At 45.3% G+C, this 27,767-nt stretch overlaps 1 protein-coding gene across 2 annotated transcripts; it reads left to right on the top strand.

Moving 5' to 3' along the window:
• Zfp1 (ZFP1 zinc finger protein) lies at positions 1-26,639 on the top strand. 2 transcript variants are annotated; one of them, XM_057754374.1, is made up of 4 exons: positions 1-145; positions 14,823-14,877; positions 18,835-18,961; positions 22,977-26,639. In XM_057754374.1, the coding sequence occupies exons 1-4, from the start codon at positions 129-131 to the stop codon at positions 24,044-24,046; spliced, it is 1,269 nt and encodes a 422-aa protein (XP_057610357.1). In that variant the 5' UTR covers positions 1-128; the 3' UTR covers positions 24,047-26,639. The 2 variants fall into 2 exon arrangements, with proteins under 2 accessions (XP_057610357.1, XP_057610358.1); XM_057754375.1 differs by having other exon boundaries at positions 22,980-26,639.
• The last annotated feature ends 1,128 nt before the right edge of the window (positions 26,640-27,767 follow it).

Raw genomic sequence — 27,767 nt, forward strand, 5'->3', positions numbered from 1 at the left:
ACCGCCCCCCGCTCTACAGTCTGCGCGCTTGCGCGAACGAACGGGCAGTCGCCCTTCCCCCACCTGCCGTCGCGAGTGGGTAACAGGGCCCCCTTTCCACGCGCTTCGTGACCCGGAACCGCGGGTGGATGCTAAACCCCTCCAGGTATGCCTGCAAGGCCTGGGATGCGCGGGCCCGAGAGACGGGTCGTGTCCGCGCCAGGGTGGAAACCTCGCGGGCCGTGGCGACCCCCGTGCGTAGGTTCGGGCCTCGAGCCCTTCTGAGTTTGTCCCTGTGGGCTGCTCCCGGCGGACGCGTGCGGGGTTGGAGGAGGACGGGCAGCTGCAGTGCTCCAGCCTTCCTTTGTCAGGAGACACGCCTCTGCCCAACATCGCGGGGTTCAGGCCGCGCGGGAGTCCGGAAGCCCGGCGGGCGCGCGCGTGACCCTCCACCGGGGTGTGGGGGCGGGACCCACTCTGCTGGCCACGCCCCCGGAGCCACCTTAGCAGGCTCCGGGAGCCTCCGATTCCCTCGCGACGCCTGGTGTTTCCAGTTATATCATCACGGAATAATCGCGTCTACTCCGTTACTTCCGGTTTGAGCCACAGTGTGAACAGAATTTTCTTGTTTTTCTGAAATTGACTTTTCTGGGTAGTTCAGGTTAGCCTGCAGCTTGCAGTGTAAGCCCATGTTGACCTCGAACTCTGTAAGTCTGTCCAGCTTCACCTCTATTTTCTTGATTAGAGTTATGCTTTTTACTTATTTTTTATAAAGTTTTCACACAGGTATATATGGTGTATTAAGCATACCCCCCCATATCTCTTACTGGCTTTTTAAAATCCTCCCCACCTGTTCCCTTTTCCCCATAGTTTCATTTCTCTACATGACTTTATGCATCTCTATAAATATCTAGGAACCGCGAGTCAGAGAAAACATGATGTTTTTCTGAGAGTAATTTGTTTAATATGATTATATCCAGTTGCTTCCATTTTCCTGCAAATGACATAACTTAGTTCTTTATGGTTGGAAAAATTCTGTTGTGGGGTTAGTGAGAGGGCTGGGTGGGTAAGGACACCTCCCACCAGTGCTGAAAATCTTGAGTTTGGGCCCTGGACCCCATATGGTAGGAGAGAACTAGAGAACTGAACGCTGCTCTCTGACTTCCCCATGCACATGTGTGCACGAACATACACACACGCTCAGGTGAAAAAGTGTAAGAGTCCCATTATGTATGCCTGTCATATCTGTTCCTCTGTTGTTGGCCACCTCTGCTGGTTCATAATCGCTGTGATATTAGCATATAAATAATGCTGAAAAACCCACTAATGTGCAGTGGCTCCGTGATGTGGGAATTTTCAGGTAAAAATCTAGAAGTGGTATAGCTGAGCCATATGGAAGATCTGTCATTAGTTTCTGGAGAAACCTTCACTGGTTTCCGTAGAGTCTGGACATTCAGTCCGACGGGCAGTGTATAAAGGTTCCATTTGTCCACAGTCTTGCCAGCATTTCTTGGTTTTGCTTGTTTGTTTTTAATGACTGCTATTTTGACTAGGGTAAAATGGAATCTCATTGTAGTTTTGATTTGTGTATTGTGGCTGGTGGATTTGAACGCTTTTTCATTGACTATTTGTATTTTATCTTATTTTTTTATGTTTGAGTGTTATAACTGCATGTAGAATTTTATGCCAGAAGAGGTCATCAGGTCCCACTATGGATGGTTGTGAGCCACCATGTGGTTGCTGGACCCCTGAAAGAGCAGCCAGTACTCTTAACCGCTGAGCCATCTCTCCAGCCCCATTTTTTTTTTTTTTTTTTTCCGAGACAGGGTTTCTCTGTAGCTTTTGGTTCCTGTCCTGGAACTAGCTCTTGTAGACCAGGCTGGCCTCGAACTCACAGAGATCCGCCTGCCTCTGCCTCCCGAGTGCTGGGATTAAAGGCGTGCGCCACCACCGCCTGGCTTCCCAGCCCCATATTTTATATTTTAAGATCCACTTTGTTGATCAAAGTTGTGGGAGGTGGAGATCTTTTCTTCTCAACGACTGGGCTATTGTGACCGCCAGTATTTTATCTGTTTCAGCTGTCCAGGTTGCCCACTTGGTGGCTTTCTCTGCCAAGTATTTCCTTTGCTTGTGAAAGAGTTTTCTTTTTAAGTCAGATGGTGATGATGGATACCTTTAATCCCAGCATTTGGGAGGCAGAGGCAAGTGGATCTCTGTGAGTTCAAGGCCAGCCTGATCTACAACGTGAGTTCCAGGACAGGCTCCAAAGCTACATAGAAACCTTGTCTTGAAAAACAAAACAAAACGAAAAGAGTTGTCTTTTTTAATCATTACACATGAGTAATGGCTGCATTTGAGGTAGCATCAGTGCTGCTAGCAAGATGACGTCAGTTCCTTCGTTTCTTAGGGAGCTTTTGACCATTAATTAATCCTTTATTCCCAAATGTTCACATGGGCCTGTAGTACCAAAGACTCACACGTAGAGTCAGTTTAAATATTTACTGGCTGTCCTGGAACTCACTCTGTAGACCAGGCTGGTCTCGAACTCACAGAGATCTACCTGCCTCTACCTCCAGTGCTGGGTTTAAAGGCGTGCGCCACCACCGCCCAGTACTTTAACAGGTTTTTAAGGTGAGGTCAGAGTGTCATAGCTGCGTGTGATGCTGTGTTAATCTTCAGTTGTTTAGCCAGTGGTGAACCTTTGTTTTTTGGTTTCTTTTTTTTATTTTTGTTTGTTGGTTTTGGTTTTTTTTGTTTTGTTTTGTTTTGTTTTTGGTAGTAGTTTGTTTTATTTAAGACAGGGTTTCTCTGTGTAGCCCCGACTGTCCTGGAACTCACTCTGTAGACCATTACCTTTATCTTTGGGGACTGTCCTTGTTGGGCCCGGGAGTCACACAGAAGCAAGCTTTATTCCAGAAAAAGAAAGAAAAAAATCACCATGGGGCTGTAGCTTATCAGCTATAGCTCTGACCACAGCCAGAGATTGGGCTTCTGGAGCTGTGCGGTGGGGGCTGGTTTGGGGCCGCCTCTTATAGTAAAATCAAGCACAGGTGTGGGTCAAAGAGCTTTTACAACTTGAGGTCAGGCTTAAAGCCACATTACATTTGCACAACTTCTGGTTATAGGACATTAGAATGTTAAGTTAGCCTGTGGCTGACACAGCTGCTTTTCACTATCCCTGAAAGAATGCAAGGCAGAGAGTAGAGTCACATAGGGGAACAGTTAAAATTAAGGGGATACAATCAGAAGGTCCCATAGAGGCAACAGTTAGAAGCTAACCTTTATCTGCAGTACCTGCCTATCTGGGAAGCTGGGAAGCAGGAGACAATTGTAAAATGTTTACCTCTGTGCACAGTGGCTGCCAGGGTGTCTGCTCTTAAGGCAGAAAGTGTTTGTTAAGGGTTAATAGTGGCTGCCAGCTTTTTTTTTTTTTTTTTTTTTTTTTACCCAAAATGTGTTTGAGCTTACAACTTTATATTTCTGTATTCCAGGACTGGACCCTTTATTTCTGTATTCTGTTCCTGGACTCTTCATTCTGACATAGGTTTTGATGCTTCACTCTTAAGCCACTGGACCAGGTGCTTCATAGACCTTTGGGATTGTTTTGGAGTAGAGTGGGAGAGTTTGGAACTTAGGGTTAGAGAAGTCCTAAGATGGTGTAAGCAGAACGAAGTGGGCCATTCTAGTTCAGAGGACCAGAATGCCCAGAGAAAGGGGGCTGGAGACATGACTCAGCAGTTTAGAGCGCTTCCTGCTTTTGCTGAGAACACAGCTTCAGTTTCTAGCAACCATGTTGGGTGGTTCCAGGGAATCCAACACCTGCTTCTGGCCTCTTCTGGTGCCCACACTCAGAGCATGTACTCATAGACATACACACATATGCAAAAATAAAAATAAATCCTTAAGAGAGACAAAGGCAGAGAAACATAATAATGATAATGAACCTCTGGCCACAAGGTTTCAGAGGGAGGCAAGGACTTCTCTGAAATGGAGCCAGAGGCCATTTATGTCATATTCTGGCCAAGAACTGGACTGCCTTCTATCTATGTCCTGAGAATTTGAGTGAGGCTGAATTCAACAGTAATGGACTATTTTGTTTGGTGGAGGATGTCTGAAGACAGGATGGGGGCAGAAGAGGTGGCTTAGTGGTTAAGACACTGGCTGCTCTTCCAGAGCACCTGGATTCAATTCCTAGTGTTGTCTTCTGGATGACATTCAGACTATAGCAAGGTTACTACTCACTGTTCTTATCCCACTGAGAGAGAGCAGAAAGATAGCAAAACTATGTGGTTTGCTGGGGAAAGGAGGGGGCTTAAAGTTGAGGCTACAAAGCAAACGCTGAGATATAGCTGCAGTTGTTAGAGATAAGGGAGATCTGTTCTGCATCGAGATAATAAGAACAGTGCTCTAGGGGCAAAGTGCCCCCCTAGCGAAGGTTCCAGCTTGTAACAAAAGAGAGCCTAAACTGGGGGTGCCACTGAAGGAGTCCTCTGTCTGAAAACCACTACCTGGGGAGGTGTTTCCTCCAGGTAAGCTTGGAAGACAGACAGGGTGGCACAAGTATGGCTTGAGGGGGTCAAGCTACGTCTCCAGCAGGAAGCAGGTTTTGGCATCATGGCATAGGTATGATAGATGCCAAGAGTAAGGCTCACGGAGGCTTGTGATAAGTCTGGAAGACTTCTGAGGCCAAGCAGTGTGGCCATTGTGGGAAGTTAGGAAGGTTGTCAGGTCCACAGGAAACTCCCAATTCCCCAAACTCCAGAAAGTCCAAATAGCCAAAAAAAAAAAAAAAAAAAAAAAAATAAGCAGAGGGAACATAAGACTAGTCAGTGTAACAGCCCTGGCTGTTCTGGAACTCACTCTGTAGAGCAGGCTGGCCTCAAAATCAGAGATCTGCTTGCCTCTGCCTCCCAAGTGCTGGGATTAAAGGTGTGCGCCACCACTGCCTGGCTCATTTACACTTTTGGACAGTGTTGGAACTGTTAAAGACAACAGGTACTTCTGAGGTTGGACTGCATGAATACATTTTGCATCATGAGATGGCCATGAGCCGATAAGGACAAGAGGTGGAAGCTGGGGCTTAAAGTAGTATGTTTGTTGGGTTGACAAGTGGGAGACTAATCACTAGATAGGGTTTAGAATTGCCTGGAAGACGGGGGCTGGAGAGATGGCTCAGAGGTTAAGAGCATTGCCTGCTCTTCCAAAGGTCCTGAGTTCAATTCCCAGCAACCACATGGTGGCTCATAACCATCTGTAATGAGGTCTGGTGCCCTCTTCTGACCTGCAGTCATACACACAGACAGAATATTGTATAATAATAAATAAATAAATATTTCAAAAAAAAAAAAAAAAGAATTGCCTGGAAGAACCTCTAGGCATGTCTGTGAGAAAGTTTCTATATTGACTTAGTTGAGTGGACTCACCCATGGCCAGGGACCCAGGACTGAGTAAAAAGGAGAAAGAAGTCAGCGTGTGCCACTGTTCTCTGACAGTGGGCCCAGTGTCATCAGTGACCTCATGCTACGGCCGCTGTGACTCCTCTGTCATGATGGACTGTACTCAGAATGTGAGCCCTGAGGAGCCCCTTCTGCGATCTGCTTTTGTCTGGGCCTTAGTCCCAGCAATGAGCAGAGCAGCCAGTACACTTGCTTTTCCCAGAAAATGTTGACGTGTCTGTCAGCTTGAAGAAAGGCAGTGAGGTGGCTGTCAACTCTGTCTGCCAAAACTCAGGTTTCTGGTGTTAGAGCAAAACCAAGATTCTGTACTTGTGAGAAGGCATCAGGGCCTGGCAGGAGGAGACCTTATAACTGGTCTTGTGACCATCCCTCAACTTTGGGTCCTTTTGCTTAATTCCATCTAGAAATTAGGAAGAGGCCAGTACCATCGTCCAAAGTAGTCTTCGTGGGGCTTATGTTGGAGCTTCCGGAGAGAGCACATGGAAGGCTCTTTGGGTTATTCTCTCAGAAAGCTTGGCTGTTTTGGACAGGGTGGGGTTTCTGCACAAATATTGTTTTGAGACAGCAAATATTGTTATTTGAGACAGCAAACTCGGGCTAGCTCACACCAGCCTAGATGGAACTTACTTTGTACACTGCTCTTACCTGGATAGAAATTACCTGTAGCGCTGGCTGGCCTTGAACTCGGCAATGGTCCTGCCTCAGCCTTCCAACTGCTGGAGTTGTAAGTGTGAATAACTACCCCAGCTTTGATGAATGCACAGCCAGGTGGTCTGCTCTGAGCGCTTGCTATTGGCACACCCACCAGGAAGCTTATATATAGGTCAGGAGCAGACAGTCTGCACGGAAAAGCTTCAGGGAGGGGAAGTTGCTTTTCGAGCTTTGAAGGGAGTGGGTAGAGGGCTGCAGTAGGATGCATGTGCAGCTAAACCTTGCTTCTCGTTAGAACCAGAAAATACAGTTGGGGAATCAGGCCTGCCTTACTGCCTCATATCAGATCATAAAAACCTTCATGATACCAGGCTTTCCCATGGTCCTTGTCACTTGTTTCCGTCTTTTGTTATCAACATTTAGCAGCATTTATAATATTCACATTACACGTATCAATTTGTGTATGGATGTGGGCACTTGCATGGGGCTCAGAGGTCATCTTGGGAGTTGGTTCTCTCCTTCTACCGTGAGTTCGGTGCTTTGTGTCTCTCAGCACAGTTACTGGGGAGCCAGCTCACTGGTCTTTCTAATTTTTGTAACTTTATTTCTGTGAAGTATTTTATTGGAAATGGAATCTTTTTTTTTCTCTTTGTAGATTTGAGACCACCTCTTTTTTTCTTCTTTTGCTTTATTCTCTTATAGAATACATCCCAACTACAGCCTCCCTCCTTTCCTCCCTTTCTCTCAGCCCCCCCATATTCCTTCCCCCCCCATATCCACTGTTTCTGTTTCCCTTCAGAAAAGAGTAGGCCTTCCAGACATATCAACCAAAGACAGCATGAGAGGATGCTACAGGGAGCAGGGCCCCTTGTTCTGACAGCCCGGCTAGCTTACACCCAAAATAATCACACAGAAACTGTATTAAAACACTGCTTGGCCATGAGCCTCCTATTTGGCTAACTCTTAATATTAATTTAACCCATTTTTATTATTCTGTGTTCACCACGAGGTCGTGGCTTACCGGGAAAGATTTAGCATTTCTGACCTGGCATCTCCATGGCAGCTCTCTCACTCTGCTTTCTTCCTCCCAGAATTCAGTTCTGTCTTCCCCACCTTCCTAAGTTCAGCTCTCTCACTCTGCTTTCTTCCTCCCAGAATTCAGTTCTGTCTTCCCCACCTACTTAAGTTCTGCCCTATCAGGCCAAGCAGTTTCTTTATTGATTAACCAATGAAAGCAACACATAAACAGAAGGACCTCCTACACCAACAAGATGCAGTAAAATTCAGCATAAACCTTCCTCAGGTCAGGACAGGGCGACCAGTAGAAGGAAGAGGACCCACCCCCACTGTTAGGAGTCCCACAAAAGCCCCAAGCTAAAGGACTACACACAGCATGCATGCAGAGGATCTAGGCCCACCCAGGCTCTACAGTTGCTGCTTCAGTATCTGTGAGATCTATGAACCCTGCTTAGTTGATTCTACAAAGCCATGTTCTTCTTGACGGCTTTGACCCCTCTGACTCCAACACTCCTTCCTCCCCCTCTACTCTGGGGTTCCCAGAGCTCAACCTAGTGTTTGGCTGTTGTTCTCTGCCTGTGCTCCCATCAGCTGCTGGAGGAAGCCTCTTTGATGATTGATTGGTCTAGGCACCTGTATTTGTTAGGGTTCACAGAACTTAGAGAATGAGTCTCTCCCTTCCTCTCACTCTCTCTAAGGAAATTTACTGAAATGACTTGCAGATTGCAGTCCAACAATGGCTGGCTGTGAACAGAAAGTTCAAGAATCCAGGAGTTGCTCATCCCACAAGGCTGGACGGCTCAGCTGCTTTCTTTCTTTCTTTCTTTCTTTCTTTCTTTCTTTCTTTCTTTCTTTCTTTCTTTCTTTCTTTTTTTAAGATTTATTTATTTATTATGTGTTCAACATTCTGTCTCCATGTATGCCTGCAAGCCAGAAGAGGGCGCCAGATCTCATTACAGATGGTTGTGAGCCACCATGTGGTTGCTGGGAATTGAACTCAGGACTTCTGGAAGAGCAGTCAGTGCTCTTAATCACTGAGCCATCTCTCCAGCCCCTCAGCTGCTTTCTGTATGTGCTGGAATCCCGAAGAAGTAGGCTCCAGTGCCAGGGAAGGGATGGGTGTGCTGACAGGCAGGGCAAGGGTGGAAAAATCAAACACACCTCAAGGTCGGATCAAAGGCAGGTTGTCTTCATCAAGATCCAGATCACAAGTGTGGTCTTCCATTTCGGATTATAGTTCATTCCTGATATAGTCAAGTTGACAACCAAGAATAGCCATCACAGCATGAATCTATGAGTATAGCAGGGATCGTTTTGTTGACTTTTGTTTTGGTCAGCCATCTTTGATTCTACCCTAGGTCCTGGCCATCCAGGCAGTATGGGGCATAGGCTCCCTCTTGTGGCTTGGGCCTCAAGTTAAACCAGTCATTGATTGGCCATATGGACAAATTCTGAGTCACCATTGCCCCAGCACATCTTGCAGACAAGTTGTGAGTCAGAGGTTTTGTGGTTGGGTTGGTGTCCCAGTTCCATCACTGGGAACCTAGCCTGGTTACAGAAGATGGTGTTTCAGGCTCCATATCCTCCATGACAAGGAGCCCTTGCTAGGGTCACCCTCCTCGGATCCAGGAAGTTTGCACTACACTAGGTTTCCACATTGTCCCCTCAGTGCCCACTTATTCCAGTCATCATTACCTGTGCTTCCTCCCTCTGCTGCTCCCTCCCTCACACGAGCTCTCCTGTTCTCATCCCCTCCCACACATTTCACCTGCAAATCTATTTCCCCTTCCCTTCCCAGGGAGACCCAGAGTTCCCCCTAGAGCCCTCCTTGTTACTAAGCGTCTCTGGCTCTGTGGATTGCCGTGTGGTTACCCTTTACAGCTAATTTCCACCAATGAGTGAGTACATATCATTTGTCTTTCTGGTCTGGGTTGCCTTGCTCATGATGATTGTTTTCCTAGTTCATCCATTTGCCTGCAGATTTCATGGTGTCATTTTTTTCTAACAGATGAGTAATATTCCAGTGTATAAATATACATTTTCTTTATCTATTCTTTAGTTGAGGGACATCGATGTGGTTTCCAGTTTCTGGATATTATGAATAAAGCTGCTATGAACATAGTTGAACAAGCCTCCTTGTGGTAGGATGCCACATCTTTTGGGCATATATATATGGGTCTTGAGATTGATTTCCAATTTTCTGAGGAACCACCATATTGAGTTCCATCGTGGTTGCACAAGTTTGCATTCCCACCATAAGTGGAGCAGTGTTCCCCTGAAGTGTTGTTGCTGAAGTGTTCCAACCTTCACCAGCTTGAGCTCTTTCTTGTGGTTTTTTTTTTGTTGTTGTTGTTGTTTTGTTTTTGGTAGTTTTTTGTTTTGTTTTTTAAGACAGGGTTTCTCTGTAGCTTTGGAGCCTGTCCTGGAACTAGCTCTTGTAGACCAGGCTGGTCTCAAACTCACAGAATTCGCCTGCCTTTGCCTCCCAAGTGCTGGAATTAAAGGCATGCGCCACCACTGCCTGGCTCACTTGCATTTTTGATCCTAGCCATTCTGACAGATGTAACAGGGAATCTCAAAGTAGTTTTGATTTACATTACCCTGATGACTAAGGATGTTGAACATTTCTTTAAGTGTTTCTCAGCCATTTGAGATTCCCTGTTACATTGAGAATTCTGTTTGGATCTGTACCACATCTTTTAATTGGATTGTTTGGTTTGTTGATATCTGGTTTCTTGAGTTTTTTATATATATGTATTTTGGATATTAGTCCTCTGTTGGATGTGGAGTTGGTAAAAATCTTTTCCCATTTTATAGGCTGCAGTTTTGTCCTGTTGACAGTATCCTTTGCGTTACAGAAGCTTTTCCGTTTCATGAGGTCCCATTTATTGTCAGTCTTGGTGCCTATATACTGGTGTTTTGTTTAGGAAGTTGTTGCATATGCCGATGTGTTCAAGGCTATTCCCTACTTTCTCTATTAATAATCGGGTTCAGTGTGTCTAGTTTTATGTTGAAGTCTTTGATCCACTTGAACTTGAGTTTTATGCAGAGTAATAGATATGGATTTATTTGCATTCTTCTACAAGCTGACATCCAGTTAGATCAGCACCATTTGTTGAGATGCTTTCTTTTTTCCATTGTGTATTTCTGGTTTCTTTATCAAAAGTCAGGTATCCATATATGTGTGGATTTATGTCTGGGTCTTTGATCCAATTCCATTGACCTGTTTTTATGTCAATACAATGTAGTTTTTATAACTATTGCTCTGTAGTAGAGCTTGAAGTCAAGGATGCTGATAACCTCCAGAAGTTCCTTTATTGTTCAAGATTGTTTTAGCTACCCTGGGTTTTTTGCTTTTCCGTATGAAGTTGAGTATTGTCCTTTCAAAGTCTATAAAGAATTGTGTTAGAGTTCTGATGGGAATTGCATTCAATCTGTAGATTGCTTTTGGAAAGATGACCATTTTTACTTTAATTCTACTGATCCATGCCAATTTCTTTTTTCAAAGACTCAAAGTTATTGTCATAAAAGTCTTTTACTTGCTTGATTAGAATTACCCCAAGATATTTTATATTGTTTGTGGCATTTGTGAAGGGTGTTTTTTTTTCCCCTGATTTCTCAGTCTATTTGTCATTGTTAATCTTGTATCCAGCCAAATCACTCAAGATGTTTATCAGCTGTAGGAGTTCCCTGGTAGAATTTTGGGTTCACTTATGTATACTATCACATCATCTGCAAATAATGATACTTTGACTTCCTACTTTCTGATTTGTATTCCCTTTATCTCCTTCTTATTGTTCCAGCTAGAACTTCAAATACTGTTTGAGTAGATATGGAGAGAGTGGACAGTCTTGTCTTGTTTCTGATTTAAGTGGAATTGCTTCGAGTTTCCATTTAGTTAGATGTTGGCTCTTGGCTTGCTGTATAATGCCTTTATTGTGCTTAGGTATGTCCCTTGTATCCCTGCTCTCTCCAAGGCTTTTATCATGAAGGGGTGTTGAATTTTTGTCAAAGATTTTTTCAGCGTCTAATGAGATGATCATGTGGGTTTTTTTCTTTTAATTTGTTTATATGGTGGATTATATTGATGGATTTTCTTATGTTGAACCATCCCTGTATCTGTGGGATGATGCCTATAGGTTTGGGTATACTGTGTAATAATTTTCATTGTACTCTAAGAAATCTTTCATTTTTTTATTTCTGGCATGACCCAGTAGTCACTAAGTAGAGTTCAGTTTTCCATAAATTTGTAGGCTTTCCCTCGTTTCTGTCATCATTGAAATAGAGCTTTAATCCATGGTGGTCTGATAGGATGCAAGGGGTTATGTCCGTTTTCTTGTATCTGTTGAGATTTGCTTTGTAACAAAGTATGTGGTCAGCTTGGGAGAAAGTTCATGAGGTGCTGAGAAGGTGTATTCTTTTGTGTTTGGGTAGAATGTTCTATAGATACTCATTAGGTCCATCTCTCATATTTTGTTGGTGATGCTTGCATCTCTAGTTCCTGTTCACTTACCCAGATTTTCCATTTCTGGGATTCCTTCCATTTGTATTTTCTTTATTGATTCTTTGTCCATTTTCATATCTTGAACACTTTTTTGGTTTTTTGAGACAGAGTTTCTCTGTAAACCACCCTGGCTGTCCTGGAACTCATTTTGTAGACCAGGCTGACTTCAAACGCACAGATAATCCACCTCCTGCCTCTGCCTCCCAAGTGCTGGGATTAAAGGTGTGACCACCACCACCCGGCCACTTTCATTTGTTTCCTTCAACTGTTTGTTTTCCCTGGCTTTCATTTCCTCCAATTTTTTTTTTGTCTTTTTCTCGATTTCATTAAGAGATTCACTCACTTTAAGGACCTCTTTTCTTGTGCTTTGGCTGTGTTGGGATATTCAGGACTTGCTGTAGAAGGATAGTGGACTCTGGTGGCGCCATATTGCCTTGGCTCTTGTGCTCTTATGCTGGCATCTGGGCATCTGATTGATGGTAATTCTACAGTGCTGAATTCCGGGTTTGTCTTTGTTGGATATGTTTTGTTCCTTGGTTTCTGTTTCCTCTCTGGTCTTCTTGGCCTTTGTGGCCTGTGGTTGAGCAGGGGGTTTCCACCTGAGTTGAGGGCTAAACTGCTGGTGGCTGCTGGTCTTTTGTTGAGCAGAGGGTCTCTGCCTGAGTTGGGGGTAGGAGTTCTGGAAGCCTTCGTGGCTTCTGATCCAGCAGGGAGTGTCCATCTGAGTTGAGGGCTCAGATACGGTGTCGGGGAGGTGAGGGGGGTAGGGAGGGCAGCCTACCTGATCTTCTGGCAGGTGTAGTCTGTGGGTGGACAGGGGCTGTGTGCCCAAGGGAACCAAGAGAAGAAGGAGATCCATGATCAGGCAGCCTCCTGATCTTCTGGCAGGCATGGCCTATAAGGTTGGGCAGTCCACCTCCTTTTTTAAATATTAATTTTGTTTTTATTTGTGTATGTTTGCCTTATATGTATTCCCCGTGTGTGCTGATGCCTGCAGAGGCCCAAAGACAGCATCAGATCCCTTGGAGTTGGTGTTCCTGGTGGTTGTGAATGTCTGGCGTGGCTGATGGAAACTGAACTCTGGTCTTCTGGAAGAACAGGAAGTGCTCTTAACCTCTGAGTGTCTCTCCACCCCTCTATTTCTTTACAAATTAAATTTTTAAAAGTTTATGTGATAGATGTTTTGCCTGTGTGTATGTCTGTGCATCACGTGTGTGTCTGGTGCCTGAGGGACCTGGAAGAGGGTGTGCAATTCCCCTAGAACTGGGCTTACAGGCAGTTGTGATCTGTCAGGTGGGGGGTGGGAATGGAACCCTGTTCCTAGGGAAGAGCAATGAGCATTCTTTGCCATATCTCTAGCCCCCAAAGGAAAAAGATTAATATATGCAGCAACTATAATAATGTGCCCTGGGTCATTCTAGATATTGGTAATTTGTGTTCTTTGTTACTTTTGGATTTTTTTGTGTGGTTGGGCAAGGTCTCACTATGTAGCCAGGCTGGCCTGAAACTTGTGGTCCTGCCTCAGCCTATCAGATGTCACCAATGTTGCCATCCCTCCGCACCCAAGCGGTTTGTGTCGTCCCCACACACCCCAGTCTGGTTAGTTTTATTGATGTTCCTGATTTTTCCACATACCGGCTCTGGTTTCCTTGTATTCTCCATTGTTAGAGATTTATGGATTTCTGCTCTTACCTTTATCGTTCCCATCCTTATGCTGGCTTTGGGTTAATGCACTCTCGGTTTGGGTGGGAAGAGGGGTAGGAGTGACCTAAGGCCATTAAGACATTTTATTGCACATCAGGTATTGTATCTCATTCTTGCCATCCCAGCACTTGGGAGCCTGAGGCAGGAGGATCATGAATTTGAGGTTAGTCTGGGCCAGATGATGAGGCCTTATCTCAAAAAATAAAACAATCAGTAACTGAAGCTACTCTTTCTCAGATGTTTAAATGCTGTTTTCTTTACTATTTAATTCCTTTGCAAGGGACTGTTTTAAGGATCCATTCAAGGCCTCATGCATGCTAAGAATTTCTATCTTTGTTCCGGTTAGTGTTTTGTTACAGGGGCAGATGCCCGAGAGAAGCAGCTCAAAGGATGAAGGGTTTATTGTGGTTCCCGGTTTCAGTCAATGGTCCTTTGATTCCATCTCTTTAAATCTATGGGGACATTGAACATCATGGCAGAGGTTACTCACCTCTGCTTACTTCCTGGCAACTAGGAAGATAGGAAGGGACTGGAGACAGGTTTATCCCCCAGGGCATGCCCTGGCACGCTGCTTCATCTAAGCCTCACCTTCTGTTTCCTGCTGATGCCAACATGAGAGTCCATTGGGGATTAGTCCACAGATGAAGGACTAATGTCAGTGGTTGAACCCGGCAGCAAACCCTAACAGCCACTGAGCTGTACTCTTAAGTCCTTAGTATTTTCCTTATCACTTTGTTTTGTTTTTCAAGACAGTTTCTCTGTGTATTCTTGGCTGTTCTGGGGCTCACAGACTGCCTGCCTCCAGAGTGCTGCAATTAAAGGCATGTGCCATACCACTTGGAGTTTTCTTTTTTCATTTTTTTCTTCTAATTTCCATCTTTGCTGAGGTTCCCTATTCCTTCATGTTTGCCTTTCACATTAAAGTCTGTGGTGTAGGAATCACGTGTTGGGACCATCTGCTAGAGATCTTTCCTTCTGATTTGAGTTACTAAAGGCTGTGTCAAAGTTGTTTACCAGCTCTGCTTCACGAGCACGTGTTTGCCTTGGCCTTGAGGATCAAAGGATGAGGTTTTCACCTGTTGGCCCAACTGACTGTTGGGTGTATAAGCCTCCATGGTGCTATTGAATAAGGGGCTTCTTACCAGTGACTAGAGGTCTGTGTTTCTGTCTATCTGTGTGTCTCTGTGTGTTTCAACCTCCAGCCCTTTGCCCGAAGCTCGTGAACTGTGTGGTAGCGCATAGAGCGCAAACAGGCGTTGTGCGCTGCAATGGTAGTTGCTTTAAATTCCTTATCTGACAGCCTCGGGGATTGGGGCTTTTTGTCTCTTGATGGTGGGATTCTTATTCTTGCCCTATTGTGTGGGTGTCTCGTTGTGTTTAGCTGAATGACATTGCCAACATGCTTTTTCTGAAGAGGGGTGCTTCTTTCCATGGGGTGTATATGCTTTCTAAACAACATTCTGGTTACCAGGCAGGTCAGATCCCTAATAACACGCTTCCTTTTCTTCTAGTTGTGCCTTTGTGCTTCAGTGCCTTTGCCAACCGCAGAAAATGATGGGGTCCCAGGTAAGTCCACTGCTTATTGCTCACTTGGTGTTTCATTTCGCTTTTGGAGCGTTATATTTATGGAAAATGAAGTAAAAAGGATGAGGAGTTAGCTTTGGGACAGAAAGATGGCTCAGTGGATGAGAGCCCTTGCTGCACAAGCAGGAGGACCTGAATTTGGATCGTAGTGGGCTTGGCCCCACACCAGTGTCTCTAGCACTATGAGGGTCAGAGAAAGGATTGCTGGGGCTTTCTGGAAGCCTAGCTCCAAATTCAGTGAAACAACCCCATCAATCCTTGCCATTCTGGGGTAAGGGGTCCCTTCTGTTTTGAGGGGGTGGAAGAAAGGGTCTCATGGAGCATAATCAACCCTCAGACTCCCCATGTATTTAGAGTAGTGGTTCTCAGTCTCCTGATAATTCAACCCTTCAGCACAGTTCCTAATGTTGTGATGACCCCAACCATAAATCTTCATTGCCACTTCTTTGCTGTAATTTTGCTACTGTTAAGAATTGTAATGTAAATCTGTTTTCTGATAGTCTTGGGTAACAACCCTGTAAAAGGGCCCTTGGACTCCAAAGGGATCATTACTCACAGGTTGAGAACCTAACCTTAAAAGTCCAGCTTCTAAGGATCCCTCTCAGGGTTAAAAAAAAAAAAAACCCTCCACAATAAGTGAAAGGAACTAAAATCTGAGGGTTAAGAAATTACAACACATTCTTTCTATCCCTGTCTCTTTATTATTCTCTCTCCTTTGTACTCTATTCTGTTCTGACTGTAATTTCTTAGCTCTAAGTCTGTCTCAATCCTAATTTCAATTCTCTGCTCTATTTTTCTTCATTTCCCTATCTCTGCTAATTTCTGGGATGCTTTTGCTCTAACTTAAATGTTCCCACTTCTGTCACCTCTTTTCGTTCTTACCCAGCTGTAAAGACCCACAAAACCTTGCAGGCAGAGGTAGCCAGGCAGCTCACATAAACGGACAAGGGAAGTTTGTGGCCCTTGGTCCTTTAGCATTTTTGTCAAATGTTAGCAAACTTTAGTGTTAGCTCTTAAGCCTGATGCTTGTCAGAGGCACCGGTGAAGGCTTGTCTGCCTCTGGACTGTGGGTAGATGGTTAATTATTTTTCCTGCGAGTAAGACACAAGCAGTAAATCTCCTAAAGTCATCAGTAAGCAGAGGTGAAGGTGAGGTGAGGAGTTGGGAATCTTTTAAAGCAAGGTTAGTTTTAGGTCGTTGCTTTTCTTATCTATAAGTGAAGTAAAACCAAGGCACACTTATTTCTTCTATGTGAGCAGCTATGAATTAACAGCTCTGAGCAAGTAATTCTATGTCCTTGGATATCTGGGAATGCCTTGAATGGAATGCTTTTGCCTAAACCTTAAACACTGACCCAGTGCCTGTCAATAAAGCTAATTGCAGGAAGGCAGATCTGTGTTTACAGAGAGAGGAGCAAAGACCTGGCAGTGCAAAGCAGGCTCCTTGACTGTGACTGTCTTCACACATAGCTCAAATAGTGCTGAACTGTGGGAGATAAATCCCAAATTTATAACAGAAAGGGAGTCAGCTACAGTGAAAAATCTATAGCAGAAAACAGCCACTTTATTTACAAAGCAGTAATCTCAAAAAGCCCAGCATTGTGTTTAAAACCTTCACCCAAAACCCCTGGCTCTGATGAATCACTCGTGAAATGAGAGCGGGCTGTCTAATTACCGCAAGACTCCTCAGTTCATAGCAAGAACCCTGCTTTAGATGACATGCTCCCGGGTGTCCCCAGCCCAGGAAAGAGAACATGTGGTGTGAGTGTGCACACCTGGGCTAGGAAATGCACTGTTTGCTCCTGTGATGCCATCTCAGCTGAACCCTTCTAGCAGGTAGAGTTTTAAATTTAATTACATTTTTGTGTGCATAGGGTGGGGGTTGGTGGATTGTGGTAGACTGTACAAGGTCAGTTTCTCCACCTTCTGATGGAGAACTCAGATCTTCAGGCTTGAGTAAATACCTTTACCCAAGAAACCATCTCTAGCCAGGCGGTGGTGGCGCACGCCTTTAATCCCAGCACTCGGGAGGCAGAGGCAGGCGGATCTCTGGGAGTTCGAGGCCAGCCTGGTCTACAAGAGCTAGTTCCGGGACGGGCACCAAAGCTACAGAGAACCCCTGTCTCGAAAAAACAAAAAAACCATCTCTAGCTTTTTCTTTGTGTTCAGATTACATTAGCTAACGTCAAGCAGGAAGAGCCAACTCTAGCATTGCTGGTGGCTGTATAAAGGGCAGTGTTACTGTGAGCAGCACATGGCACTCACTAGCAATGCTTAGCTAAGCCGTGTCTAGAAAGTTTACTAGGAGACCCCTTGTCTTAGTCTAGCTGTAGCTTTCCTAAAAGTTCACAGGCCTTAACAGTGTTGGTGCATCTGGCAGAATGCTCAGTATTTTTCAACTTTACCACTTGACTGCCGGCTCTCAGGAATTAGTTTAAAAGCAGACAGATTTGTAAGATGAATGGAGTACCCTCACTGATATAAGGCAGCACGGTGCAGGAGTGGGAGAGATGTCCTTAGTACAGGTTCAAGACAAACCAGAGCAAGTGCATGTAAGACTCTGCATGTAGGCAGTCTGCCCTCACTTTAAAGTCTGGAACAGTGGCACAGGTATCTTGATGCTAGCCCTCAAAATGTCTGCTTCTGAGTTAGTTCCGGCCTGCACTAGAACTGTCTGCTGTCATTAGAGAACTGCTGTTCTGCAAACTCTTCCCGGACACTGCCCTCGGCTCTCGCTTTGATTTGTCCCTTTCTATGACCTTTTGAATTACTGTTTTATTGGTGCTTTTTTTTCTGAGACAGGGTCTCTCTATGGCAGTGGTTCTCAACGTGTGGGTTGGGACCCTTTGTGGGTAGCATATTAGTTACATTATGATTTCCTAGTGGTGCATATTAGATATTCACATTATTTCATAGTGGTACATATTAGTTACATGATTTCCTAGTGGTGCATATTTGTGGCGGCGTAAATGAATGCAGACAGATTATAAAGATATATACAGCTTTAATAAGGAAATAGACTTACAGGACCACAGGTTCCCGCGGAGAACAGGAAAACCAGAGAAAAGGGCTGCTGGGATCACGCCTGGCAGATTTATCAGTAAACATTAGCCCAAGGCGAACACGCCCCCAATGGGTGGGGCTATATCCCTACACATATTGGATATTTATGATTTCCTAGTGGTGCATATTGGATATTTAATTATAATTTCCTAGTGGTGCATATTGGATATTCACATTATGATTTCATAGTGGTAGCAAATTAGTTATGAAGTAGCAATGAAATAATTTTATGATCAGGGTCACCACAACCTGAGGAACTGTATTAAAGGGTCTCAGCATTAGGAGATGCTTTGTAATGGGGCTGTGTCAGGTCCTGGTTGTCCAGGATGGTCCCAAACTCAGATCAACCTGCCTCTGCTCTAGCTCCTGATGCTGGGATTAAAGATGCACCCTGCCTGCAGTGCATTTCTTAATCATGTCTTGAGAAAGGGTAAGAAATACTCTTTTCAAAACTTGTATTTTTGAAAGGTCTTTATTTCCCTCATTATTTGATGTAGACCTCTGCACCAATGTGGATTTGCCTCTTTCTAGCTTTTATTTTTGAGACTGTTTCTCACTACGTAGCCCTGGCTGGCTTGAAGCTAAGATCTGCCTGCCTCTACCCCCCGCAAATGCTGAGGTTGCAGGTGTGCACCACAACACCTGTTTGCCTGCCTCTACCCCCCCAAATGCTGAGGTTGCAGGTGTGCACCACAACACCTGTCTGCCTGCCTCTACCCACCCCAAATGCTGAGGATGCAGGTGTGCACCACAACACCTGTCCTGAACAAAGGTGTTTAGACGCAGCACAGTTCATGGTGAACTCTTACAGTGTGGCAGGAGTAAGTTTTCATATATCCTTTCTCTGTCTCCCAAAGCGAATCACATGTCATTTCAGGGATCGGTTTCATTCACTGATGTAACTGTAGACTTCACCCAAGAGGAGTGGGAGCAGCTGGACCCCTCTCAGAGGATTCTGTACATGGATGTAATGCTGGAGAACTACAGCAACTTACTCTCAGTGGGTAAGGACGGCCTGGGAAACAAACCTTTAACCTGGGGGCAGGAGCTGTAGTTAGGATGGTCAGTTCAGACCTCACCAGGTGTAGATGGAGCTGCTGGCAGGCCTGCTTTCATCTTGCCTGGCTCCCGCATGGTTAGCTTAACACCCGAAATAACACACAAACTGTATTCATATAAACACTGCTTGGCCCGTTATATCTAGCCTCTTCTTGGCTAACTCTCATATCTTGCTTAACCCATTTCTAATAATCTGTGTAGCACCATGAGGTGGTGTCTTACTGGGAAAGATGCAGCATGCCTGACCTGGCGGCTGGCTTCACCGCGTCTGACCCAGAGAGGAGAGGCATGGCATCTGGCTCACTTCCCTTCTTCCCAGCATTCTGTTCTCTCTACTCCACCCACCTATGGGCTGGCCAATCAAATGGGCAAGGCAGTTTCTTTATTAACCAATGAAATCAACAAATAGATGACCCTTCACCATCAACCAGGGGAGCTGTAGTTAGGATGGTCAGTTCAGACCTCACCAGGGGAGCTCTGATGAAAGGCTAGGAGAAATGATGTCCCAGCTTTTGAACAGTTTGAGCACCTTTGAGTTTTTCTTAAGACAGGTTCTCACTTATATGACCTTGGCTGGTCTTGAACTCAGAGATTACTTACCTCTAGCCCCTCCCACCCCAGTACTGGGCAAAGGTGTGTGGTCTGAGGGTTTTTAGTTTTGTTTAGTTATTCAAGACAGGATTTCCCTGTGTAACAGCACTAGCTGTCCTAGAACTCAATTTGTAGATCAATAGTCTCGAATTTAGAGATCGCCTGCCTCTGCCTCCCAAGTGCTGGGATTAAAGGTGTGTGCCACCATGCCCAGTTAACCCCAGAATCTTGCTGTCTACTTGAGAGGTATCTTCAGAGACTTGCAGAGTGATTATATCTGCAGGCTGTGAGAAATGCTCACTTTAGAGTTACCTTGTGGGACTGGAGAGTTGACTTAGTGGTCAGCGGTATATACAGTATGCTCTTGCAGAGGACTCGAGTTTGGTTCCCATTGCCCATGCTGGGCAGCTCATAAGCACCTGAAACACCAGCTCCAGGGGATCTGAAGCTTTGGCTCTAATGGCACCTGTACACACCTGTACACAGACATTTAAAGAGATTCTTCTAGGACCAGTGAGACGGCTCAGGAGGTTGAAGGTGCTTACTTCTCTGCCAAGCCTGATGTCTTGAGTTTGATTCTTAGAGCCAATATTGGTGGAGGGAGGTAACCAGTGGGAGGTGGTTGTCCTTTGACCTCCACTCACATGCCATGGGGTAATGCATGTGCACTCACACATACCACACAAAAATAAAAGTAGAAATTGGGTATAGTGTGGCACACTTCTAATCCCAACACTGGGGAGGCAGGGGCAGGTAAATATCTGAGTTTAAGGCCAGCCTGGTTTACATGGAGAGTTCCAGACTAGCCAGGGCTACATAATGAAATGCTGTCTTCAAAAAAAGGGTGGTGGTGGGCTTCAGAGGTACTGTAGTGACGGGAAGTGCTGGCTGTCCTTCCAGCCACTATGTGTTTATTCCTCGCATTTATGTGGAGGCTGATGGCCTTCTGTAGCATGAGATCTCTTCTGATCTCTGTGGGCACTGCAAACATAGCATGCAAGTAAAACACCCGTATACATAAAAGTAAATACATCTTTTTAAAAAATATTTTATGTATGGCTGTTTTTGTCTGCCCGTATGTCTGTGTACCATGGGTATGCCTGGTGCCCTCAGAGGCTAGATAGAAGAGAGCCATGGAATCTCCTGGAACTGGAGTCAGAGATAGTTATAAGCCACCATGTGGGTGCTGGGATTTGAACACAAGTCCTCTGGAACAATAGTCAGTGTTTTTTTGTTTGTTTTTTTTTTTTTGTTTTGTTTTGTTTTTTGGTTTTTCGAGACAGGGTTTCTCTGTGGTTTTGGAGCCTGTCCTGGAACTAGCTCTTGTAGACCAGGCTGGCCTCGAACTCCCAGAGATCCACCTGCCTCTGCCTCCCGAGTGCTGAGATTAAAGGCGTGCGCCACCACCGCCCGGCTAGTCAGTGTTCTTAACCTCTGAACCATTATCTAGTCCGATTAAAAAAAATTTTTTTAGGGGCTGGAGAGATGGCTCAGCGGTTAAGAGCACTGGCTGTTCTTCCAGAGGTCCTGAGTTCAATTCCCAACAACCACATGGTGGCTCACAACCATCTGTAATGAGATCTGGCTCCCTCTGGCGTGTGGGCATACATGGAGACAGAAGGTTGTATATATAATAAATTTTTAAAAAATTCTTTTTAGGCCAGGCCATGGTGGCACACGCCTTTAATCCCAGCACTCAGGAGGCAGAGGCAGGTGAATCCCTGTGAGTTTGAGGCCAGCCTGGTCTACAAGAGCTAGGACTGTTACACAGGGAACCCCCCCCCAAAAAAATTTTTTTTTAAATATTAAGTATACAATATTCTGTCTGCATATATGCCTGCAGGCCAGAAGAGGGCACCAGATCTCATTACAGATGGTTGTGAGCTACCATGTGGTTGCTGGGAATTGAACTCAGGATCTTCGGAAGAGCAGGCAATGCTCTTAACCGCTGAGCCATCTCGCCAGGCCCCCCAAAATTTTTAGTAAGTTATTTGTAGGGTTGGGGTGATTATACAAGTGAATCCCAGAGCCCCCAGAAATGCTGGGTGGTAGCCTCCCTGTTCCATCCTTGGAATGGAGTATTAGCCATATCTGGGTTCCAGGGAATATAACACCTTCTTCCTAGCCTCCATGGGAACTCAGCACACACATGGTGCACAGCCATACATACAAGCAAAATACTCACACATGCTGGAAAAATGCTATTTTGGGGCCAGTTGTTGCTGTCCATGCCTGTAATAAAGAGTGCTGCAAATCCTAGGCAAGCCTGATTATGTAATGGAGCCCGGTCTCGAAGGGTGAAAACCAGCAGGGGCGAGCAGAGCCCAGTGCTGGTGCCACTATCGTCTGGAGCTGAAGCGCCAGTCACTGACTCTGCTCCCCATGTCGTCACTGCCCATCTGCGTATTTTCTTGGTCTCCAGGCTGACTGTCCATTGTCCTCGAGGGTGCTATGAAATCCTTATCACAAATTATCTTTACCATGGCATTTATGCCCACTTTTACTTTTGTTTGTATCATGGTGAGGAGGAATGCTGTGGAGACAGACTCTTTCTGTATAGCCCAGACTAGCCTTGGACTCAGGCTGGTCTTCTCAACCCAGCATCCTGGGTGTTAGGATTATGGACGTGAGCCACAACATCCAGCTTTGACCTCTTTTTTTTCTGCCCACCTTTTTGTTTTTCTATCCAGAGCCCTGGCCATCCTGGAACTCTCTGTAGACCAGGCTGGCCTCAGACTCATAGATACACCTGTCTCTGCCTCCCATGCTGGGATCAGAGATGGTGACACCACTGCCTGGTTTTTTTTTTTTTTTGGTTTTGGTTTTTCAAGACAGGGTTTCTCTGTGGTTTTGGAGCCTGTCCTGGAACTAGCTCTTGTAGACCAGGCTGGTCTCAAACTCACAGAGATCCGCCTGCCTCTGCCTCCCGAGTGCTCGGATTAAAGGTGTGTGCCACCACCACCCGGCCCGGCTTTTTCTACTCACTTAAAGGTCATTTTTGTCATCAGGAAATACCACCCCTCCAACATCTATTTTCTTTTCTAAGTTTAAGAGATGAAAAATGTTTGTGTTGGGGATTTTTTTTTTTTAATACTGAAAGACTGGGTCTGAACCCAGAGTTAACTCTATGATGGGATCCCTTGTGGGGACTTCACACTCTAACAGAGAAGACTTAAGAAAGTCTCTTTCAGCCGGGCGGTGATGACGTACACCTTTAATCCCAGCACTTGGGAGGCAGAGGCAGGCGGATCTCTGAGTTCGAGGCCAGCCTGGTTTACAAGAGCTAGACTCTATGACAGGCTCCAAGCTATACTGAGAAACTCTGTCTTAAAAAACAAACAAAATCCCTTTTACTGTGTTTTGTCCTAGAAGTATGGAGGGCCGATGACCAGGTGGAGAAGGACCCCAGGGACCCAGATGAACAGATGAAGCCACGTATAACCCTCAAGAACCAACCACCAATTGAAGAAAGAGGAAGTCTTTTTGGGAAGACATTAAATCTGAACATGGACTTTGTTTCGTTAACACAAGTTCCCTATAAGTACGACTTATATGAAAAGACTTTGAAATGCAGTTCCGACTTACTCAGCAGTGGAAGCTGTGTGAGGAGGAAGGGTGAGGAGCGCAGTGGGTTTGGGAAGCCACTTCTGTACCTGAAGCAAGAAAGGCCCCGTGCCGGAGTAGAGTACTCAGGATACAGCGGGCATGGGAAGGCTCTCAGCCATAAAGAAGTCGTCTTCAAACATCAGAAAATGAAGAGTTTGGTTCAGCCTTTTGTCTGCAACTACTGCGACAAAGCCTTCTCCTTCAAGTCGCTCCTCATTAGCCACAAGAGGATACACACGGGAGAAAAACCCTACGAGTGTAACGTGTGCAAGAAAACCTTCTCCCATAAGGCAAACCTCATCAAACACCAGAGAATTCATACCGGAGAGAAACCGTTTGAGTGTCCCGAGTGCGGAAAAGCATTTACCCACCAGTCAAACCTTATTGTTCACCAGAGAGCGCATATGGAGAAGAAGCCGTATGAGTGCAGCGAGTGTGGAAAGACATTTGCTCAGAAGTTTGAACTCACCACACACCAGAGAATTCACACAGGAGAGCGACCCTATGAGTGCAACGAGTGTGCAAAAACCTTCTTTAAGAAATCAAACCTCATCATACATCAGAAAATTCACACGGGGGAGAAACGCTATGAGTGCAGCGAGTGCGGAAAGTCGTTTATCCAGAACTCCCAGCTCATCATCCACATGAGGACTCACACTGGAGAGAAGCCCTACGAGTGTACTGAATGTGGCAAAACCTTTAGCCAGAGGTCGACGCTTAGACTGCATTTGAGAATCCACACGGGAGAAAAACCCTACGAGTGTGCTGAATGTGGGAAGGCCTTCAGCAGAAAGTCTCGACTCAGCGTCCATCAGAGGGTCCACACAGGCTAGGTCCTGCGGCTACAGTCAGATTATACCGTGGACAGCCATCAAAGCAGAATTCTCCCGTCGAGGGAGAAACCCTGATGAAGAATACTGAAGGAACTTGGGGAATTGTATTGAGATGCAAGCTAACTCAAAAAAACTTAAGAGGAAAGGATACCATAAGAATATTATATTGAAAATTAGTATCCATATGTATATGTATGTCATACATGTATCTCCAGACCCAATTGTGAATAGATACACCCACTCTATTTCTATGAACTTTCTTGATTTTTGTGCTGCTGGGATTCAGACCTAGGGTCTTGCCTGTGATAGGCAGGGTTTTTTTTAACCACTGATCTACATCCCCAGTCTACAGTGATCTTTTTAAAATTTTGAATGCATTGAATATTCTAGGAGGAAAAATAGTTTTAAATCTGTTAAGTTTAATAGCTGCTGGGAGTTTGAAATTCTCATCTATGAAATTGCATCATAGTAAACAAGGTTTTCCATACTCAACATCACATATGCACCACAGAGCCTTTCCAGCCCAGTGTGCATCCAGAAGAACCATGGGGTGGACCTTCATGTAGCCCGTTTCCTCTGCAGCCAGCTCATACACGTTGGTGTGGCCCTTGTTAATGAGCTGTTTTAACCTGATTCTGGGTTTGAAGATGTTCCAGAGCATTATTTATATAAATATGCAAAGGTGTGAGATAATTGATCTAGAGTGGAAGAGGCAGCTGTGAACTCTGACTTGGTACCCGTTACAGAATAGAGTTGTGCTGGGCAGGCAATTCCTCATCTGCCCTGCTCTTGTTCTTTCTCCCTGAGATGTTTACATACAAGTGCATGTCTGTGTACCCCAGAAAACTATTTTTGTATGTTTTTGTCTTCCTCTTCATGCTTTATGAATTGTCCTACAAAAACAATGGGTAGGGTGCCTGTGTAGCTTACAAATGTTACATTTCAGAGACTTAAAGAATTGTCAAGAGCTGTATTTCACTGCTTTTTATAGTTTCCATGTGTGATACTCTTTAGAGATGTGCTCTTGCTGTGTCCTTTAAAGGAAGTATTTCTGCTTTCTCCCCATATGACACTGCCTTTGGGACCCTTAGCTGTCACCCTGCCTTTTGGTGTTCAAGCACTTTATAAGAGTATTTTCTACTGCAATGACAAAACACCGTGACCACGGCAGCTTTAAAAGAAGGTATTTGAGGCTCACAGTTCCATGGTTAGAGTCCCATGGCCATTGGGAGAGGAGCGGGTGTGGGAGCAGGCAGGCATGATGGAGCGTAGCTTAGAGCTCACCTCTTGGGACACAAGCACAGGAGCAAGCTAACCGGGAGCCCACCTCCAGGGACACACCTCAGCTTTACCAAATAGTCCCACCAACTGAGACCAATATTCAAACCTGTGAACCTACAGAGGCAGTTCTCATTCAAACCACCAAAATGTTGGACTTCGGTGGGCTCCATATGTTGGCATTTACAGCATTAGGGGTTTTTCTAGGTGCGATGCTCCATGCCTTTAATCCCATGGGAGGCAGAAGCAGGTGTCTGAGCTGGAGACCAGTCTGGTCTACACAGTGAGAGACCCTGTCTGCAAACAAACGTTTTATATAACTGAAAGATGATCATTTGAAGTTTGATTCCAAATCACAAGCTCAGCTTTCTCATTGTGCATTAGAATTATAAATGGAAATCACAACGATTTTTGTGTTTAATAATTTGCTTGTATGGGTGTTTTACCTGTATGTATTGTCTGTGCACTGTGTGCATGCAGTGCCTGTGGAGACCTGGAGAAGGTATTGAATCCCCTGGAGTACTATGGGTACTGGGAATTGAAACCTGGGTCCTCTGAAAGAGCAGCCAGTGCTCTTAACTGCTAAGCCATCTCTCCAGCCCCTTGGGTTTTTATTTTTGTAGATAGTTGATTCTGTCTTTTAACATTAAGAAATACATGCTGTGTGGTGGTGGCACACGCCCCAGCACTGAGGAGGCAGAGACGGGAAGATCTGAATTCCAGGACAGGTTCCAGAGCTACAGAGAAACCCTGTCTCGAAAAGCCAAAAAAAGAGAAAAGAAATACAGAATCTCTTCATACCAGGAAATTTCTGGCAATCTGAAAATTAAGAGAAAAAAAAAGATGCCAGTACTTAAGATTTTATGTTGACCAAGTTATATTAATTTTGGGTTTTAAAAAAATCATTTAAAAATGAGTGAGGGACTGAAGAGATAGACTCAGGTTAAGAGCACTGGCTGCTCTTTCAGAGGTCCTGAGTTTAATTCCCAGCAACCACATGGTGGCTCACAGCTATCTAGAATAAGATTTGGTGCCCTCTTCGGGCATGAAGACAGACATGCTAGAACACTGTATACATAATAAATCCTAAAAAAATAAAAATGAGTGAATAAAAACAGGCCTGGTGGCACACTCCTTTAATCCCAGAACTCGGGAATCAGACAGGTGGATCTCTGTGAGTTTGAGGCCAGCCTGGTCTCCAAGGAGTTCTGGGACAGCCAGGACTGTTACACAGAGAAACTGTGTCTCGAGAGAAAAATAAATTACAGTAAAAAAAAAAATGGTATGACTGAATGACTCTTCATTGAAAAGTGTATAGGAGCAAACTTCCAGATCATAGGAGAATATGTCAGTTTTTGCTTTTTCCAAATAAAGATCTAGCCACCTTCCATCCATGTTTGTGTATGCCTCTCCCTCCCCACACTGGGATTACAGGAAGGTGCCAAGCTTTTGATGTGGGTGCTGGCGATCAAACTCCGTCTTTATGCTTTCATGGCTTGCGCCTTACTAAACCACACCCCTAGTCCAGCATATTTGCTTCATGACCTGCCCCTTTGACTTGTCCATCTGGACACATTTTGGTCAGATGGAAGGCTCTCCTCGCCTGCCTTGGCTCTCCATTCTGATGCTTGGGTGACCAACTAAGAGTGACCAATAACAGTGTGGCTGTCACATTAAGGGGGGGGGGGTCCTAAGAACTTCTTAATGTCCATTTAACCAACAGCAAGTCCAGACTTGCATTCTCTGTGTCACTGTGTGTGTCTTCTGTCCTCCCTGTGGCATGAGTCTGAATCTGTGCCTGCCCTGTAGGCTGTCTTGTGACTATGTCCGTGTGTGCCTGCCCTGTAGGCTGTCTTGTGACTGTGTCCGTGTGTGCCTGCCCTGTAGGCTGTCTTGTGACTCTGTCCGTGTGTGCGTGTCCTGTAGGCTGTCTTGTGACTGTGTCCGTGTGTGCGTGTCCTGTAGGCTGTCTTGTGACTGTGCCCATGTGTGCCTGCCCTGTAGGCTGTCTTGTGACTGTGTCCGTGTGTGTGTGTCCTGTAGGCTGTCTTGTGACTCTGTCCGTGTGTGTGTGCCCTGTAGGCTGTCTTGTGACTCTGTCCGTGTGCGTGTCCTGTAGGCTGTCTTGTGATTCTGTCCGTGTGCGTGTCCTGTAGGCTGTCTTGTGACTCTGTCCCTGTGTGCCTGCCCTGTAGGCTGTCTTGTGACTGTGCCTGTGTGTGCCTGCCCTGTAGGCTGTCTTGTGACTCCTGTGTCCTTGTGTGCGTGTCCCTTATGCTTTTCTCTGCATTTGTGACCATCACAGAAAGCATCACATGGAGAACGAGTGAGGGATACTTTACAGACACTGTTTAACCGTTTTCCAACTCGCCCAGACAACAGTGTTTATAAAGCTGCGCTGAATGTGTGTAACGTTTATGGTGGATGTCCATCTTATAGGACT

This window comes from Chionomys nivalis, chromosome 21 (genome assembly GCF_950005125.1).
Source record: "Chionomys nivalis chromosome 21, mChiNiv1.1, whole genome shotgun sequence".
Classification (NCBI taxonomy): domain Eukaryota; kingdom Metazoa; phylum Chordata; class Mammalia; order Rodentia; family Cricetidae; genus Chionomys; species Chionomys nivalis.

Coding starts and splice junctions, on each gene's coding strand:
- Zfp1 (XM_057754374.1), top strand. Junction 14,878..18,834: donor AGAAAATGATGGGGTCCCAG/GTAAGTCCACTG, acceptor ATGTCATTTCAG/GGATCGGTTTCATTCACTGA. Junction 18,962..22,976: donor CAGCAACTTACTCTCAGTGG/GTAAGGACGGCC, acceptor GTTTTGTCCTAG/AAGTATGGAGGGCCGATGAC.